The 19,190-nt window shown below is 42.1% G+C and overlaps 2 protein-coding genes across 2 annotated transcripts in view; both read left to right on the top strand.

Moving 5' to 3' along the window:
* Positions 1-712: 712 nt before the first annotated feature.
* LOC123019133 (cation-independent mannose-6-phosphate receptor-like) lies at positions 713-15,294 on the top strand. The gene is made up of 3 exons (XM_044421729.1): positions 713-968; positions 8,106-8,236; positions 11,000-15,294. The coding sequence occupies exons 1-3, from the start codon at positions 814-816 to the stop codon at positions 11,146-11,148; spliced, it is 435 nt and encodes a 144-aa protein (XP_044277664.1). The 5' UTR covers positions 713-813; the 3' UTR covers positions 11,149-15,294.
* LOC123026771 (cation-independent mannose-6-phosphate receptor-like) overlaps positions 14,647-19,190 on the top strand; it is a 70,279-nt gene continuing 65,735 nt past the window's right edge. The window contains exon 1 of the mRNA XM_044437213.1: positions 14,647-14,673. Within this exon, the coding sequence (XP_044293148.1) occupies positions 14,647-14,673 (27 nt within the window). The remainder of the gene's footprint in view (positions 14,674-19,190) is intronic.

Below are 19,190 nucleotides of genomic sequence, written 5' to 3'. Positions count from 1 at the left end.
AAGAATCTGGAAGCAGGCTTGGTAGAACGGCAGGTTATAAGGCTCATGTAGGAAAATCTGGTGCCATTACGAAGTACAGCAGAACAGCGTAAGAGGCCAACACATTTACACAGTTCTTAAGACTCACAAATTAACTGCGACCTGGAATACATTGAGGAAAATACCTTTCTGCACGGTTTCGCCCTGGGTATAACCACCGCCTATTCTACCAACCTTGCGGAACAGAGAAGTTAAATCAGCCTTCAGTGAGGGCAGAAATATATCGAAGACTTTCGAAAAGCGTTTTGTGCCTTAACAGAAAGAAATGGAACTCCAGTGGTTAACTCGCATGTGTATGTATCGCACGGCAACTCGGAGAAAGGGAGGAGCTGCACGCAGGGCTGAAGCTGAACCTTACACTTGAATTCATTCCTCTTGCCCCCACCCCGCGCCACAAGTATCCTTCCACATATCCAAATTTGTTGCAAGACAAATGCTCAGGCGTGTGCTGTCCACTTAGGTCGCGCAAGCACGTGTGAATGGGCACTCGCACAAAACCACCACCCGTATTTCCCCTTCTGCGCCGAAGGCGGGCCCTAGAGCAGCTGCAGCCGCCGCCTATCAGCCCGGTCCGCTCGGGTCTTTTCCCCTTTCCCTCCTCACGCCCCGCTTCACATGATTGCCACCACGTGACGGGCGCGGGGCGGTCACATGAGCGGCGACGGAGGGGGAGGGAGTCACATGACGCCCTGGCGAGTCTTCGTCTTCCTCCTCTTCTGCTCGATCATGTCAGCGGAGTAACCCCTGGTTGCTTTCCGCTCCCTTCCTCCGGCCATGAGACGCGCTGCCCTCGCCCCGCGTAGCGGGGCTCCGTCGCTCCGGCCTTTCTCGCCCCTCTTCCTCCTCCTCCCGTTGCTGCTCCCGGATCAGAAGGGAGGCAGCGCCAGCGTCGCGGCCCAGGGCGAGTTCAGTTACCAGGACTTGTGCCGGTAAGCAAATGCCTCCCTCCGGCTCGCCGTCTGGTTGGGCGCTGTGGGGGCGAGAGGGGGCTGGTTCTCGTCAGCAGCCCGACGGAGCCCAGGAGGCAGACACGTTGTGGGAACAACAACTCTTTGGCCAAAGGCGGAGTTACTTCTGTGTTGCTGCTGCTGCTTCTGGCCGGCGTTGGGCGCGTGGCTGGTGGCGCTAAGCGTTGAACGAGCTTTCTCGTAAACCTTGCTCAAAAGCCATCTCATGTTTTGCTTTCGGGGTAGTCTTGTACCCAGGCCCTCCTCAAGCGGGTGCTCTCCAGATGTGTTGGGTTGCCAACTCCTATCATTCCTGCCCGGCACCACAGGCTGGGAGGGGCACCAGGTTGCTGGAGGCTGCTCGAAATGGTTCCGCACCTTTCTTTCGGCTGTGTGTGTTGCAGCTGCGATGTGGATGAGTGGGATAAGCTGCCGTCTGGTCGGGAGCTTTCCATTTAGATTGCAAACCAGGCCTGCTCTGCAGGGCACAAGGTAGCTTTTTACAGCTGCAGGCCCAGTGGTGTTTATAATATGGTGCTGGCATTTGTCAGATAGGCAGTGCACACACTGCTCTTTTACAGCTTGCCACGTGGTTTCCTGGGAGGAGGAACTCTTTCACTTTGCAACTTTTAGAGATGTCAACTGTGTTCATTTTTCTCTAGTTGAATAAAACTTCCCTTAAAAGATTGTTCTTGCAAAATTCACATAATTGCCTGGCTTAGGCTTCCTTCTGTCTAAGGAAGCAAATGTATTGATACAGTTGTATGTAAATTGTTTAGCTGATTGGGTCCTGTGAGATCAATATAGCTAGATATCTGTACAAGAGAAGCCCATTCCACTTTCAGCTTAAGTAAATGGCAGGTTAACTAATGGGGAAATTTCTTTCTTTTTACATAAAGGAGCCATCTAATACCCTTTGAGAGTTCCTTTTGGTTTGGCAACACATGTCCCAGAGGCTCAGTGGTTTCAACTTTCTGTGGGAAGGTGGCTCAGCACCAGTCATTTGTCATGTAAAGACACAGCCTCCCCCAGTCTCCCATTACTTATAGCATAATTCTGTACATGGTATTTGGGAATAAGTTCCAGAACACGTCAGAAGTAATTTTCAATTAAATTTGCACAGGATTGCAGCCATTAAGCAGAGAAAAGTCCTACAATTCCCAGCATTCTCCAGCTAGTATGACTGATAGGGAATACCAGCAGTTAGAGGAATTGTTTTTGGTTTAAATGTGCATAGGACTAATTTTCTTGGATAAACAGAGTACAACTTGCATGGAGAAGGAGAGAATTCCATTTTGTAGCATCTCAGCTGCCTTCTAGGGAAAAAAAGGGATAGGGAAAACAATCCTGCTTTACTGTCAACATCTTGTGTTTGGACCATACAAAGCAGGGTTTGCATATTTTTTCAGACATCCCAAACAACCCTTGCCTTGCTGAAAGGAACACCACTCTTAGAAATGCCACCATCATTAAATCACACATTTCCTTCAGGCTATGTGTTGCTTTGTGCAGAGGCTGCACAAGAGGATTCCATTCTTTCAGTGTTTCCCTCTGCTTGTCAAAAGACTTCCTAGAAATTAGGGGGCTGCCTTATATTGCATCAGATCAGTGGTCTGTCAGACCCAGTAATGGGATAGCAGCAGCTCTCCAGGTTTCAGGCACATATTTTTTTCAGCCTTAACTGGAGATGCTGGAGATTGAATTTAGGACCTTCTGCATGCCAAGCATAAATTCTGCCACTGAGCCATGGCTTTCCTGTCTGGGCACTTGAAGATAATGCACAAGTGTCAATCACAGTTTTGATGCAGTGGTACTTTGCTGGAAGCTCTGTCCTAGCCTATGGCTACCCAAATATTGAGGCAGTTCAATTTGCATCAAGTAGCCAATGATTAAGTACAATAGTGGTGGTCTAACAACAGCTGGAAGAGCAATGTATTAAAGGACGTTGTATCAATAATATATTCCCTTATGGAAGTGCTGAGGCTAAGAGAATATTGTTTGTTAAAATTACCTGTCAAGTTCATGGGAGTGAACTCCTCATGGGAGTGAGGAAACTTGTATCAGGAATTTTGTTGGTCCTCAGTGTTGGCACTTAGCATGTAGCCCACTATAATTGCTATGTCCACTTACTCCATCTATATCTGCCCTCTTTTTCCTCCCAGAAACTTGAAGAAGCTTATACAATCCTCTTCATTGTATCCTCACAACAATCCTGTGAGGTAGTTTAGGGTGAGAGTCAGTGACTGGTGAAAGTCACCTAATGTCATGGCCAGGAGGAGACTAGAATAAGGATCCTCAGTGTTTCACTTCAGCACTCTAACCACTATACCACACAGTCTCTTCAAGTTGGCAGATTGCTCATTTAGACATTTTGGTAAAGAGAAGTTATGCATACTTACAGAACTGTAGGACTAACAACAACGACAAACTCTTGCATATAGTCTGGACATGTCTTGTTCGCGTCCATAGGGGCAATGCACTTTTGATGTCATGTGTTTATTCAACCTAGAGTTTATTTTTGTACAACTGTAGCCCATTGTGCAAAGAAGGTATAGTGTACTTGGGTGAACTTTTATCACATGGGTGTTGTCTCTTCTAAGGAGTGAAACAATCCCTAGTATAGGGAAGTGGTGCAGTACTGCAATCTAAATTCAGCTGTTTTCTGCTGCAGGTGGTGTTAATTTTTTTTACTATTTGGCTCTTTTGCTGTTCTACCATAGAGCAAATAATCTAAAATAGAACCTGATGGGTCTATTAAGGCTGCCATACACATGACATTAAATGTCTGCAAACTTAGAACAGCTCACTAATTGAAGTTTAGTGAAACCTAAATTATGGTTTATGAAATTAATGAGCACAGATTAATACTGATGCTGACAACCTGAACTGTGCCCAACCTTTTAATAAATGTGATTTGTTTCTAAGGGGGAAAACCCTATTATTTATTTGTGCTGGGTTATCTAATAAGCATTTCTTTTCATCAAAGGAAGAAATGGATGTTGCATAAGGAATACACTTTCTGCATGTAGTGATGTCATGGTAATGAGAAATTGCTGAAATGTGGAGAGTTCAGAACAATAATTCTAAATTAAGTAGCTCTGCCTACATCAGTGCTTTGAACTCCACGCTCTTATCTCATCTATTGAGCTTGTCAGCTTACAATTATAGTTTCAGGTTCTTTCAACCCTGCTAAATGTTGGCTGCAGTTTGCTGTGTCACAGTACAAAAGGTTGTATGTGATATCCTGTTATGGTGTATATCTTCTACTCTCCTGCCAGCATTCTAAATTTGCTCTCCCTTAAGTGTAGTCTTTGAGACTTATCTCACTCTGTCAAGCTTAAATTGTTTTCTTAAATGTGAGATCTGAACAATGTATACATCTAAGCTTAAAACAGTTTATTCAACAATAAGCATGCTTCTCATAATTGATAACTGTTCATAATGTTGCCAATTATTCATACAAAGAGATTGTATGTCTCTGTAGCTGCAAGCAGTTCTCATCTGCTCCTAAAAAGCTGCCAGAGTGGTTGCAGCTTGGAAGCATTTTTGAATAAACCAATAAGACTTCCAGCGGAAGAGATGCTTTTCATAGTCTTAAGTCTGTTGCAGAATACCATTGAATTGAATGAACTCAATGCTTAATGTTCCAAATGTGTTCTTGTTATGGTTCAGAAACAAAAGAAACTTGGTGTTTGACACTGCTTGTGCTCCATGCACATGAATGTTATAGCAGTGCTGCTGGAGCACTTGTGGGTCCATCCCATGTTTCTGCTCTAGCAGCATCTGCCACATGAGTAGCAATTTATAACACTGTTTTAGTTATCCCACAAACAGACAAAACTACTTGTTTGTGAAAGAGAATTGCATACTTTGAAATCATTTGGTTCAAGTTATTCTTAATAGATTATATGAGGTGGGGTCAACCATGTGTAACTTGGTTAACCTCACCAGTAGTCCTCAGGATCAAGGAGGATGGTTGAGGGAGTGTTAAGGACCATGTGATCTGGCCCATTGCAGGATCAGCCTTTATAGCATATGAATCCACAGAAAAATCGTTCCTACGATGCTGTAGTGTCTGAAGCCACCTTTCCCAGCATGGCACCCACTGGGTGCTTTGGACTTAAGCTTCCATCAGCCCCAGTCTGTATAGCTAATGGGCTGGGATGCTGGGAAGTATAGTTAAAACATCTAGAGCTGTGCTGATATTGCTAAGAGGACATTTTAGATAGTGGATGTTGTGGGGATCACTTAACACCTCCTCCTTATTAAAAGATGGATCCATGAATCCACAAAGAACATATTTCACTCTCACAACTAGATGGTTGGCTTAGGACACGTTTCAGATGTTGTTTGACCTGTGTGAGTGGTGTTAGCACCTCTTCTCCATAGGGTCACTCCATGTTTTAAAGCTGCTTACTTAGCACCTTTGTCCAAATATGTGCATATTCCATGGAGGTACTGGGTGAAGGTGCAGAGGCTGCATGCATTTGGACCCACATAACCACATAAAGAAACTTGACAACTTTAGTAGTGCCAGTTTCACATCTTAGATTATACATGAACATTGACTACAGTTAATAATAATGTAGACATAAGTAGAATTAGCATTTAAGTCCTGGCAATACTATGTTTGTGCCAGTGCCTAATATAGAATTTAGGACTTGATTTACATTTCTGCCCTTCTGGGGCCTCCAGCTGTACTCTGTTACCTCACTTGCGGCTATTTTTCAGCATGCCTGCATAGCTATGCATTGCGCTAGCAAGTCGATTCACCTTTGGTAAACTAGAAAGGTGTGGGTCTGTAACTGGATGGGTGAACACATGTGGAAGCAGGACAGGGGGTTGGAAGCAATGGCCTTATAGGCTTCTTCCAACTCTACTTCTGCTCTGTTCTGTTCTATCTCCCTCAGTCTACTAGAGTGGTAAGCAAGCTGGTGTGCTCCAGTAGTTTTGGCCTAAAACGCCCATCAGCCCAGCCAGCATGGGCAGTGTCATGGATTGTGGGAATTGTACCCCCAAACTTCTGGAGAGCACCAGTTGCCTAGGCTGGCCTATTACGTAGACTCAGCTAAAATGCTCTCTTCTGCTTTCCTTTTCCCTTCCTATCAAAGAGTATAGAACATAATGCAGAGTTCATCAAATCATGCAATGTATTCTGACTGTAGAATTTTATTTTCCTTTTCCTGATGCCCGCTTTACTCTGTGGAGGGAGTCCTTTGTGTGGAGGAGTACTCAGTCATGTGAGCATCTGCTTACAATTTGAACATGTTGGGTCAAATGACTGGTGTGCCAACCCTGTGAAATATTGTTACGTTGACTGCCTTTTTAACCACGATCAAATATTTTCATATATTCCATGATGCTGTTGATGCTTTGGGCCAGCTGCTTCCGTAACACAGCAGTTTAAAATCTGACTCCATTTTTAGTAGCTGCTAGTATTTGATTTCTGTTTTTAATACCTTTTTAAAATGGAAATGCAAGCTGACCAGCAGGCCAAAAAGAACTGCTCTGTGAATCCATTTAAATTTTATTTTGTCACTATTTTAAAAACAGTGTGATTTCGTGTTAGCCAAAATTCACCACTTCATTCACCATAATTGCTGAGGCATGTGTTCCATCCTCCTCTTAGAAAAGTGATTAAGTTCCAGCTGCTTTCCTGACCGTGGAACTGGAGCGGGACCAGGTGTCATCCTCACAGTTTTGTTATACCTTTGAGGTGTTTTTCTTCTAAATGCCATAGAAATTAACACAAGGAGTCAGTCCCTGCATTTTTCTTGCTCTTGAGGCTAGAGATGGGATGGGGGATTTGCCCTATGTTTGTGTGATGTTTTGGGGTGGTCAGAGGGGCATGAGGGTGGAGAGTGGTGGGTTGTGACCTTGTACTGAGTTTGGGAAATGCAGTACAACATTGAAGATAAGACCTATTCCCTCAAGAAAGACAAATCTTTTTTAGCTGTTCACCTTGCTCGGCCATTGAAATAGTCTTGCAGTTGAACAGAGCCTCCACAGGATAAAGATTAAGGAGGCAATGTTTATTGATCAGCTGATATCTGATAGCACTGTAAAGATTGCAATGAAAAGACCCATGTTGTTTACTAACATGGCTTGACTGGCTGTTCTCTATAGGTACTGATTGCCAATCCATGTTCTCTCAGGAGGTTTGGCCCATTCCTTATTGGTTTTAGTTCAGCATAGTGCAGTTTACTCTTATTTGAAGTTGGTGTTCATATCAAAATTCCCCAATTTAAAATCTGTGTATAGAGCTTATTTAAAATTTCTAAATCTATAAATTTAAGATTTATAGATGATCACTAGAAGTGTATTGAGTTTTTAAAATTAAATTTATAAACTCAATGCACTAATAGTGATTATTTTGTTTTGGAGTAGTAGAGATAATACAGATGAGGCACATGCTGAGCATATGCTTAGCCAAGGAACTTAAGAATGAAAGTGGTGTGTAATTCTTTTTCATGCATGCAATTCCTGCTTTTTGCAGCAGCCTGATGGAGAGAAAGAAGAGTAGCACTTTGTTTTCATTAGTATTAAGCCATTATGAAGAGGAAATAATTGTTGATCTACTGTAAGTCATCTGGCTACCTTCTAATAGACCATGTTCCCCTTTCTGCATGCCTCTGTTATTGGTGATACTGAGCTAAATGGACCGATAATCTTATTCTGTATGAGCAACATCCTGTGCTCATTCTATCATACCTAGAGGAGGATTAAATACTCCTTTAGCCAGCAGAAAAACCCCCAAACGTGCATTTTGTTTTATGCAGTGTATCTGAGGCAGCTTTCCCCACCACTGGATGGATTGCCAGTGATTCCTGAAAATGAATTTTTATCTTAAACTGCTTCAAAATATAAATATATATAAAATATATATATTTTATATTATATAAATATAATATAAAATATAACCTGACTTATGTCTCTTATAAGGTGGGCAGTAGTAGCAGTAGCACCTCCCTGCACACCCATACCCTGTTTTCCCCAACAATGTATTTAAAGTATGAGTGGAAAGGTTCCTGGCTTCGAGTTCCTCTTGAGTAGTTTGGGCTGAAATAAGGAGTAAATGTTTGGCAAACACATCAACTGTACTTTCCCCCCCTTTTTTAGCTATACCTGGGAAGCTGTTGATCCTGATAAAGTACACTATAGAATCAACTTCTGTGGGAATGCCGGAGACTGTGGAGCATCCAGTGCTATTTGTGCATATGACCTAAAAACTGCATCCCATTTCTCAGTAGGTAAGTCCAAAGGTTTGTTTATTGTATGGAGTTCAGAAGCACTCTCAGCTTCCATATTTGTATATGTTAACATCTCTCTTCTGTGTTAAAAAAAAATCTCCTTTCAATGCTGTACCTGTGGTGATGGACTTCAAGGCACATTAGAGATGTTTAGGTGGCAGAATGAAAAGGACTTCTAGCATGGGTGTATAGTGGTCTAAAAAGCAGATAATGATTACCTTTAAAATGAATAAAACTGTTTAGGGATGCGTGTTGTGCCTGAGCAGCTTCCAGTTTCTAGCAACAACCTAGGGATGCTGTATTCTAGGTGGTTTTGTGATGTCCAAATCTGCACTTAAGGTCACTTGCCGATCAAATAAATACAAGTTAAGCATGTTAGTACTGAACATCATGGTGAGAGACTATGAGTGAGGCATTTGCTTGTGCATGGGAGTCATCCCATAATTCCTGGAAATTAATTCACCCATAAATTGCCACTTAACTCCAGTTAAGTGAACATTTGAACAAGGCTCATTATGTCTTCTCATTCATGGCTCATTATGTGTACAGGTTGGCTTCCTTACACATTCAAAGTAATTCCTTCCATTCCTTTTGTCTGACTCATCTATACAGAGATTAACAGTTTATATAAATGACATTGTAGGAGAAGGCAATGTCTGGGCAACTTATGCAAGATTTAGTTCTGATTGTGTTTTGGTTTGGCTCATCTGCTTTACTGAAGCTTGCAGCCTAGTGATACCAGGAACTAACTAACTTTCGTCACATTCTCAACTCCTGTTCCCACTCTTTCCCTGGAAACGAGGTGTAGTTTGTCCCCATTTCTCTTCTTCAACAGTCCTTCTCATTCTGGAATTAGTAGGAGAAAAGGGATACAGCATGGCTAACACAGCCTACAAGATCAGTGAACTCTGACCTCCACAATGAACTAATCAGGTCACCTCATATAATCCACATTCTTAAATAGTTAAATAAATAAGAAATAGTGAAAAGCATAAACGGAAATGTATATTTTTGCCCTTTGCATGAAAACACGCCAACTGGCCAAAGAGAGAGAAATATCTGTGCAAACCCTTGATTGCGAGCCATAAAACAAGCATCACTGGACTCCTTAGTTCAACCATCAACTTAGTTCAACCATCAGGGGTCATGTTTCTCCATTAGAATCCTGTAGTGCATCAGCACTAATTGGATGATTTACTGCAAATGCTTTGGTTCCAATATGAGGGGAGAACTCCTTTTCTTCTAGTGCCAGAATCTGACTCTACCTTCTGCATAGGAGATCTTAGTTTTGCACAGGGGATTTGTGGGGTGGTGCCAAAGGGTGAGGCTGCTATTGGAGAAGCTTTCATCCCTAAGATATAGCACAGCATTGTGCCAAAGGAACAGAACATCTACAAACAGGTGTGGCTAGAAGTAGGCAGCCTCATTTCTCCTGACCTGCCTGGCACGCCACTCAAGCTATCCAGATCTTTCATCACATTGGTGCAGTTAAACCATGTGAAAAATCAAGAGTGTTAGACTTAGAAGGCAAACTGCTGCCCTGGTTACATGTGGTTTCACAGCTGCTCTTCTGTTCCTGCAGACCTGTTGTTCTGTACAATGGAAAAGGAACTTGTGCTTTTCTTACAAGAAAGGACTTGTGATGTCAAGCGGGCCGGTACCAGTTTACCTCTTTCTTTACTGGTTCCAGGAATTAATATAGTTGGGCACTATTAAGAAGTATTGAATTGGTATAAGCTTTATGTTGTGTTGAACTGGTTTTTGTCCTGCTGGCTGTCTAACCTCTGGTCGTAGCACCACTTAGGAATTCTGCTGTTGTGCCTTAAGTTTTCAAGTGATGGGGCATTTTCAATGGTGGGTTCTTTTTCCAGACGTTGTGGAGGGGGATGCTGATGACTTGCTTATAGCTTGGTTTCAAAGGGTTTCTGATGGTATCTTGCTTCCCAAGCTAGAGATGCAACAATCAGGCTGGAATCTGCCTCTCTGGGGCTCACGGGACCCGTTTCCCACCTTTGATTCTGGCCAGGGAGTGACCCTAGCTGAGATAAAGTCCATGAATGCCCTGAGACACTAGCAGCTTCTTCAGCCAAAGTATGACAAGTACATAATTCTTTATGTGAAATGTTTTGTTTTATTATATTTATCCCACCTTTTCCTTTTAAGGAACTCAGGGCAGCTCACATAATCTTCTTTCTCCTCAAACTTATCCTTACAACAACTGCCCTGTAAGGTAGGTTGGGCTGAGAGTCTGTGACTGGCGCAGGGTCACCTAGTGACCTCTCTTGCTGAGTTGAGACCAGAACCCAGATCTCCAGCTCTGCACTCTTAACCACTGCTGCCTTCTGACTTTCTATGCAAAGCATGCAATTCTTTGTGCAAGGTGTGCAAAACACGTGTGCAGAAACAACTCTGCTTGTGCAGTGGGCATGTGGGCAGCGGGTGTGCACAAGCTAGCTTCACAGGCTTGCTTGGACTCACTTCCTGCCGGACACTCATGTGAATGCTCAGTGCAAGGTGGACTTACTTAGAACTGAGGGTAGGTGGACCAGTGCCCAAGGAGCCAAGCCAGGGAAATGTGACTGAGGCCCACCCTCAAACTGGATTCTTAACACATCCCTACCCCTGGTTTGTCTAAGCACCTTTTCTCGTAGGTGGAACAGATTAGTTGCTCTTAGGAATGTGAGCCTATCCACTTACTCATAGGTTCCTTGCTGCTATTGCCTCTGCAGTTTCTACATTCTCCAACTCTTCTTTTTCTTTTAGTTTACTTTGTGCCAGTTCAAGGAGAAACAGGCTGTGATAAAAGTGGCTGTGAAAGGAATCCAGGAATATTTCTGAAGCAGAGAATGAAAAGTTTGTGGCAACTCAGTTCCTTCTCTCATCTTATGAACCCTGGTTCCAGTAGCCTATGAATTAAGCTGTTAACGTTTCTCTATTCACTACATAAACTTGCTGAGAAATACATGTAAGCATCTATTACATAAAATTTCAGCTGATAACCTGTGTGCATTTGCTTGAATATACTTGCAGAATTTGACTTTCAAGGCTGCAGATCTTTATCTACATTACACTAAAGCATTCTTTCTCTTCACCCTGAGATTAGGCACATATTGATACTTTGGCAAAGGGTATTGTGTAGAAAGCTAGCCAGTTATTTCAAGCGTACTGAAGGGATATTCCATTTTGTTTTTATTTTGGTCTATATGGACCCTGAGATGCTCAGTGGCACACTTGAAGTCCTTGCCTATGATGGCTAAAGCCAAAGTCTTGAAGCATTATTTGTGCTTGGATAGAACAAAACTACTTCTCTGTTTCAGTACTTCTCAATTTTCTGTCTTCAGATAATCTTCTCTGCATTATTCTTTGTTGATGAACCCTGTTTATTTGAAGGATCATTTAAAGGGCATGTCCTTAGGCTTGAAGCCAGCACATATGGGGTCTTGCTGTAGTCCCACTTTAACTGTGACTACACCTAGATTCAGATGTAAAATTTCTGGAAATGAGGGCTTTCCTTGCTGGAGACTAAAGTGTTGTAGAGTTTGGGCTGGGTGTAGAGCAGGGGTCGTCAAACTTTTTCAGCAGGGGGCCAGTTGAAAGATGCCAGTGCTAGCTGCGGGCCGGAAAGGTGGTGCTGGCAGTGCACGTGGGCCAGTGAGGGAGCGGGGGCAGTGCGTGTGGGCGCGTGCACTGAGGTGGGGGCTAGGCGCGTGGCGAGGAGAGGCGTGGGCAGGCGGGCATGTGCAGTGAGGGGAGGGGTGGCAGGCACACGAGGCAGCAGTTTGCTTGCTTGGAGAAAACAATCTCCAAGCGAGCAAGCCGCTGCCTCCCTGCGCGCGGGGCGAGGTAGGTGGCAGCAGGCGCGCGCATGGGTGCAGCAGGTCCAGATGGGCATGGTGGGCCGGATCCGGCCCCCGGGCCTTAGTTTGAGGACCCATGGTGTAGAGTTTCTCAGCTGTAGTAGACAGGACTCTCCCTGTTGGTGGAGAAAAGCAGGATTCAGTAGAAATGCCCAACTAGAGGAAAGGGGTATCAATTTGCATGGGTTCCTTCTCCCTGCAGTTCTGTCACCTCACACGCTTCTTGAGCAGCTTTTTCTTGCATTGGGAAGAGGAAATTGGAAGAAATTATATCACTTTGGCCATGGGATTATCTAGTTCACAGTATTTTCTGTAGTTCAACTTTGGATCTATCCCTTTGGTATTACAGTCAGAAATGGAGAAACAGGTGTGTCCATGCACGCATGTTCTGAAGATATTCCCATAATGTTGTAAAGCAGAAATAACTATATTTCATTATCTAGTTAAACTGGAAACATTTCAACCTACCTTTTCAACCTAATAAAAAGTATTAGCTTGAAATGCTAAGTAATGTTTCGTTCTGGGTACTCTTATGAATGAACACAGGAGTGAGTTTGTTGGGACTTGGTTCTGAGTAAACATGAACAGAAATCCGCAGGTGTCCATAGAAACAGTAGAGAAAATTGAATATCAGGAACCCATACTCAATTAACTCCCCCTCCCCACTAAAATTTCATGAAATATAAGAAATATATTGATTTCTCTAACTGGTGTCTGAAAGACTTGTGGAGTATGATGCAGAATAGCCTTGAGCTTCATGAGCTTCAGCAAATGGAAGATGTGCATAAACTGAAACAGATTTTTCAGCTTTAGGTTTATCCCTTGATTGTATGTATGGTCAATATTCATCAGTTTTATTTTACTTGATGCAGAAGAAGGAAAGCCAAGACAAGTGAGAAATGAGAGGGGTCCGAGCCCATGTTTGTGCTACTGCCATGTTAGATGATTAATAGGCTTGACATCTTAAATTGGACCAAATACCTGAGGATGTTTTGAATCCTGTAGTGTTTGAAATGAGTCTCCAAATGCCTAGTCCAAAGAGGGTTGCTTGTTCAGCAATCCAGGCAAACAAACTGCCAAAGTTTTAATTGCTACCAATGGATCCTGAGTCCAAGTTTTGTGGCAGTGTGAATTTCTTGTAATAACTCTTTAAAATGCTTTAGAAAGAGGGTTGGGCATTCTAAGAAAATATCTTGATGTGTTTTTCCACCAGTTCTTCCAAAGCTACCCAATTTTTCCAAGGAAGTTGGAGGGGAAATCCTGTTTTCTTGCCCAAGCTTTCCTCTCAGCCTTTTCTAATATGAGAAGACATGCAGCACCTTTTGCAGTTCCAGGTTACTGGGGAAATAGGGATGAGGAAGCTGCCTTTCAAGGTTGTCATTGCTCATCTGTCAGAGGAGATAGAAGTCACTCATCTAGCTCAGTCCAATCCAACTGGCCATGATACTTGACTTTGCTCTGGGGATGCAATAAAAGCTGCAGACCACTTGGAAATGAAGGTCGTGCCTGAACCCAAAACCTGCATGAAGAAATAGCAGGGCAAGGGATGCTTACATGTGTATTGCATACCTGGTGAAAAGAATGGAGCAGGATTGACTGCTGTGGTTGCTAGCAGCAGCCAGGAAAAAGAGCAATTTATATGCACAGGCAAAGGGAGCACCCTTGATTGACTGTGTGTGGCTCTTTGGCCATAGACTGCACATCCCTGCAGTGAAGCATTGTTAAGTCTGCAGAAAGAGGACCTAATGTTTCAGGTTTTGACTTCCAGATGCTATAAAGTATAGTGAAGCAGTTGTTGCAGACTGTTGCATCTTATAATGGAGGCCCAGCATACCTGCCTGCATACCTATACACTAATTGGCATGTTGAGTAATCTTTGCTAAGCTGGAAGGGCATGGGCCTGCAGCTGGATGGGTGACCTCATGTGGAAACAGAGCAGGGGTTTGGATTTGATGCCCTTACAGGCTCCTTTCAACTAAAATTCTTTTCTGATTATTGCCATGATACAAACTCAGTTGAACAACATTTTAAAATTAAGCTGCAGCTTAATTTGGAAAAGTATTAGTTCATTGTGACTGCTGCTGGTATTCATCACAGGCAGGCTCATTCTGTGTCATGGGATATCAGATGCATACATATAGTAAGCCTTGGCATGCATTCAGAGAGTTACTGAAATGAACACTTTTGGTTCAGGTATACAGGCAAAAACTTCAGTATGGGTATTCTGAATACCCTGCAATCTAACAATTTGTGACAAATCCATTTAAAAAAATCACATGGTAAACTGATAAATGGTACTTGGCTCAGGATGACCTAGCGTACTTCATGGCTGAATGCAAATTGGAACGTGGGTCTCACTAGGCCTAATGGCACTGTCTAACCTAGTGCTCTCTAGGTATCAGGTGGGGCAAGACCATTAAGCCATGCTAAGGCACACTGGCTCTTCAGAAATTTTTAATATAAAGTGTTGTGGAATTTCCTCCATGGAGAATTTCCGCACCCTAGTGTACACATTCCAGGTTCTTAAAATGGTACTAGAAACTTTTCCTTCACATGGCCTTTGATGAAAACTTTCTGCAGGTATTATATGTCTGTATCTGGATTTTTAAGAATTTGATATTATGCTAATAATTTTGATTCTTATGTTTTGTGGGTCTTGTTGAAAGGATTTCTGTCTGGAAAGTAGTGTATATTATGGTTAATCTATTGAAGTCTGAATAATGTTAAAATTCTACACAGCTCAGTTCATGGACTGCTGTCAAACCCGGCTTTTGTTTGTATAAAAACACTAGGGAAAATATTTGGCACATAAAGATATAGTAGGTTTTTAATATTATTGGAAATTGTGACTGTGACTCCACTGATCTATGAGGACACCTTCTTTCCATCTCATGAGGAAGCACTGATTAGTCAAGTCATTATCACCCTTGCCTTTAAAAGTTTCAGGACACTTGCTCTGTGATCCAGGACACCAAGTTTGGACTGGATTGAGGCCCTTGTTTTCAAGGTAGTGTTTTTGCTTGATGTCCTTCTATGTGAAATGAGTAGACTTAGTTAAACTCATAGTTTGACTGCCTTGTCTCTAAACTAGCATGCCAGCTTTGGGGGCATTTTGGCCTTCCTGGACCTCTCTGGCAGGCCAAATCCCCCAGCCTTGGTAGCAAAGATGCAGAGACGTTAAATTTTTTAAAAAATGGCCTCCAGCTCCATTACAGAGCTCCATAAAGGTAATAATTAACTTGCTTGCAAGATCATTTTGAGCCCCTTAGTGCTCTGTGGCAGCTCTGCATGCCATTTTGTTTACATAGCAGATTGCTAAAAACATGTAGGTGTTTTCTCTGAAGTTCAGAGAATGGGGGAGGGAGTGTTGTGGACCTTTTATGTTGCCCACCCATGCTCCAACCAACTCTGCATAAAGGATCTAGAGCTCTGTATCTAAAGCTTGTATAAACAAAGCCAGAATTATACAATGGGATTGTTCTGCCTGTGCCTCCCCACAGGACTCCCTGCCCTCTTCAAAAAACCTTGCCTGTCGGTCAAGATATCTTTGGTGTTTTCTACACATGCAGACACATGCCGCACCCCTGTGTCAGATCCCAAAGATCACGTGGGGGCACTTGCATGTCCTGTTTCCTATCCAAATTTTCAAGTGAAAAAGGCATGTGGGTTGAGTGACATATGGGTATTAGATCATGTGCCATAGACCAAAACCTGTGCTTATTAAAAGCTGCTACATTTTAATTGCTGTAGCTACTATTTGGTATGCATTTCTGTTTGGGAAATAAATGAATTAAAAATGGAAAACTTGATTTAAATAAATAAATAAATTTGATAAGTCTTTATGATTTAAATCAGCATACTCTACATCTAATTAACTACTGGCACTGACTATTATATATTGCCTTCCCCTGTTCTAGATGGAGATGTGGGCAGCCTGGCCATGGGTGGGAATTAGCTTGTTAACATTAATATATTTTTATTTTGCTGGTTTTATATGTATATATTATGTATTTAATATGTATAGATTATGGACTGCTCTTAAAATATTTTGCACTCTTGAGAATAACATTTATCCAGGTACCTTTGATTTGCTGGTATCTAGGATTTTGTACTTATTCCAGTGGCAAAATTTTGACTTTTAAATGCAAAAATATAGTTCACTCCAATACAAGAAGATGGTGTCTCTTATAAGAGAATAGTTCTTTGTCATGCTTCCTATTTTATTTTTGCAGAATACTTGGAATATATTAATCAGACTCTGTTAGTAAAGCTCCTTGTTCCTCTTTGAGGTCTAAGAATGGTCAAGCTTCTGACAGCTATGTAACTGTGGGACTTACAGAAACAAGTGGATTTTTACACTATATTCTAGAAATCCTGGGCTTCCTAGAAGTTTATTGGTGAGAAGAACATGGCAGCTTGTCCACTGCTACTGGTTTTTCCCTGTAGTGTGCAGTGGGTATTTCTAGAGCAGGGGTGGACAGAAAGTAGAGCTGGGTTTGCTGGTAGATCTCTGAGTGATTTGTAGAAGATGGGCAGGAATTTCGGACTCTCATTTAACAAGAGCAGCAACAACTTCATTTCCTCCTGGCCAACCATAAATCATACTGCTGAAATTAGGAAAGCCTGAAGTAACCAGGAACTGAAAGTTGTATGAAAAGACTGTGACCCCCCATTAAGTTCTGATACTCAAAACAAATTCCTGTGCTCAGAGTTCTTCCATTTTAAGTGTATATCTTTTGCACCAGGGTCTACTGGGTGTATATCAGGGCTGTGATGGTCCCACCATCACACAAAGATCCTGCAGGTCTATTGAACTCTGCCCACCCTTGTTCTGAAGCACACATTTCTACAGGAGGGTAGTAGAGATCAAAACGTGGATCAAGTTTATGCCCTAGAATACTTGCAGAAACACACATGGCTTTTGGACATTCCATATTCAGAAAATCCTCATGTTTCTTGAATAGAATGTCTAGGATCAGATCTCCTATTATTTATGCACATGCTTCAGGGTTTAACATTTTTTTAAAGTGTCTTGCTTCAAGAGTAAGTGGCAAGCTTCTCAGGGTGGCTGAAAGGAAAACAAAATACTCTTTATGACCTGTGATGATGGCAGGCAATGAAGTCTTGGGAATATATGACAGGTTTGTTATTTCAAGTAATAATACATGTCAATTTCAATTAATTATCAACATCCATCAATTGAACTGACATTTTATGTATAAAAGTGCTTCACAAATTCATAACATCTACTCTTTGGAGACTCAGAAGTTAACTTACTGATAATTCAAAGGTGGTTCTTGGCTGCTGTGGTGGACCTCTTAGTTTTTAATGAGCTAACATATTGAGCCAATATCTCACTTTCTGGGGGGAAGTGCCATTAACTTTCATATCCACTGAATGTTTCCATCTTTTGCCCCTGACTAAAGATGAAAAAAAGGTGTGGGATTCTTCTTAAGCAGTGCTGATGCTTGTGGAATTCCTAATAGCACAGGCAAAGCAAGCCAAAATTTGAATCAGTTTTCACTCTGAGTGAGCTAAGGTCCAAGCTGCAGCAGTGAGCTGAGTTGCCTACATAGGTGTTTTCATTGGTTTTATACTAATCCCATCAGTCACTAGATGGTGAAAGTGTTAATGTAAAATTTGCCCTCAAATTTCAAGTATTTGAGGATCACTCACACCCAAGTCTTGATTTTTCAAAGTAAACTATAGAGTGTGTACCACTGGGGCCAGGATTAGGAAGGGAACTCTTGGAGTGTTGAAGGACCGAAGCCCCCACATTTGTCTTTGCTAATATCACAATGAAATTAATGTTAGGCTGCTACCTACAACAGTGGTGTCTCCAATGTCATGGAATAAATGATCGCAGTCTAAGAAATATATGGAAAAGATCCAAAGGAATCTCTGATTGAAGGGGGTTTCTTGTCTTAAAATATATATTTGGAACCGTAAGATTGAATTACACAGGTACAATAGTTTCTCTGCTTTCTATCAATGACAATTTGGAGGTTGGTAGCATTAACTTTGAAGTCTTTGTTTAGCCCAGAATCCAGACACTGGAAACTAGTATAAAAGGCATGCACTTAAAATTGAAGAATTTGGTCCCCAGGAACTTACTCAAGACAATACCAAAATTCAGTGGAGCTCACAGTCTTTCTGTACAGCAGTAAACTGCTAGTTCCTACCCACTTCATTTCAACAGTATAATTTAAGGTGGGGTAGAGAAGCACTTGAAGTTTGAGGACCAGATTCAGTTTTGGAGACTTTCTCATGCACTGCATTCCAGGCTGAAGGCAAAGTAGGCAGTGCCAAATGCTAAAGAAGAAGGCCGCCAGAGTACCAGCATATTTTAACCAGCATATTTTAAGGAGAGAGATCTTAGTATTTTAGAATGGAGTAGGGAAGAGGGGAGAAATTAAACAAAAGCTGGGTAAGTACCATATAATTAGTGGGTGATGTAAAGGGCATGGAGCCAGGCCTGATATCTCTTTTCCTCGCCCCCACTCAGCCACTCTGATTTTGCATGCACTGTCTTTCTGAATTTGCTGCTACTTTTGTTAATGGGGAGTCAGACATTCTTGTTCATCTGTTCTAAGTTACCAAATGATCTAGTAGATCCGGCTCTAACTTCTACCCATTGCTCCTTTAACCATTGATTTTATGTGAGTATGTTACTGCTTAATATCGTAACTGGTGTGTTCAGAGAAATAAGCTGACTGATCTTCCTGCCCTTGAGTTGTAGAGATGAGTAGCTACCATAATTGATGAATTAATAACCTATTGGGTCTAAATAAGTCTATATGATTAAAATCAGAAATCAAAGGTTCTGAGAAATGAATATATCTTCATGTATGCAATATCTATTCACATTTTCTCAGTCCATATAGCTTCCATATAGCCTGAAGTGCCTGATCCTGCCTAATCTTGAAAGCTAAGCAGGGTTGGGCCTGGTTGAAATCTGGAGGGGGCTTTAATGTAGGGAACCACGCAGAGAGCTTCAGCTAGGAGTGGTATAGAGGTGGTAATAATATTTTTTTTTGTTTTACAGGGTATCTAAACAGTGTTTTTAAATTGTTCACTCTCAGGCTTTTCTGTGTTCC

Source organism: Varanus komodoensis, unplaced genomic scaffold, assembly GCF_004798865.1.
Source record: "Varanus komodoensis strain SLA01 unplaced genomic scaffold, ASM479886v1 scaffold1, whole genome shotgun sequence".
Lineage (NCBI taxonomy): Eukaryota > Metazoa > Chordata > Lepidosauria > Squamata > Varanidae > Varanus > Varanus komodoensis.
Note: the sequence above shows the minus strand (reverse complement) of the source record. Positions and strands in the feature narration are given on the sequence as shown.

Bases quoted from the DNA above. Each gene is read 5' to 3' on its own strand.
- LOC123019133 (XM_044421729.1), top strand. From the start codon at position 814: ATGAGACGCGCTGCCCTCGCCCCGCGTAGCGGGGCTCCGTCGCTCCGG. The intron at 969-8,105 runs GTAAGCAAATGC...CCCCTTTTTTAG, and splicing joins AGTTACCAGGACTTGTGCCG to CTATACCTGGGAAGCTGTTG. The intron at 8,237-10,999 runs GTAAGTCCAAAG...TTTTTCTTTTAG, and splicing joins TGCATCCCATTTCTCAGTAG to TTTACTTTGTGCCAGTTCAA.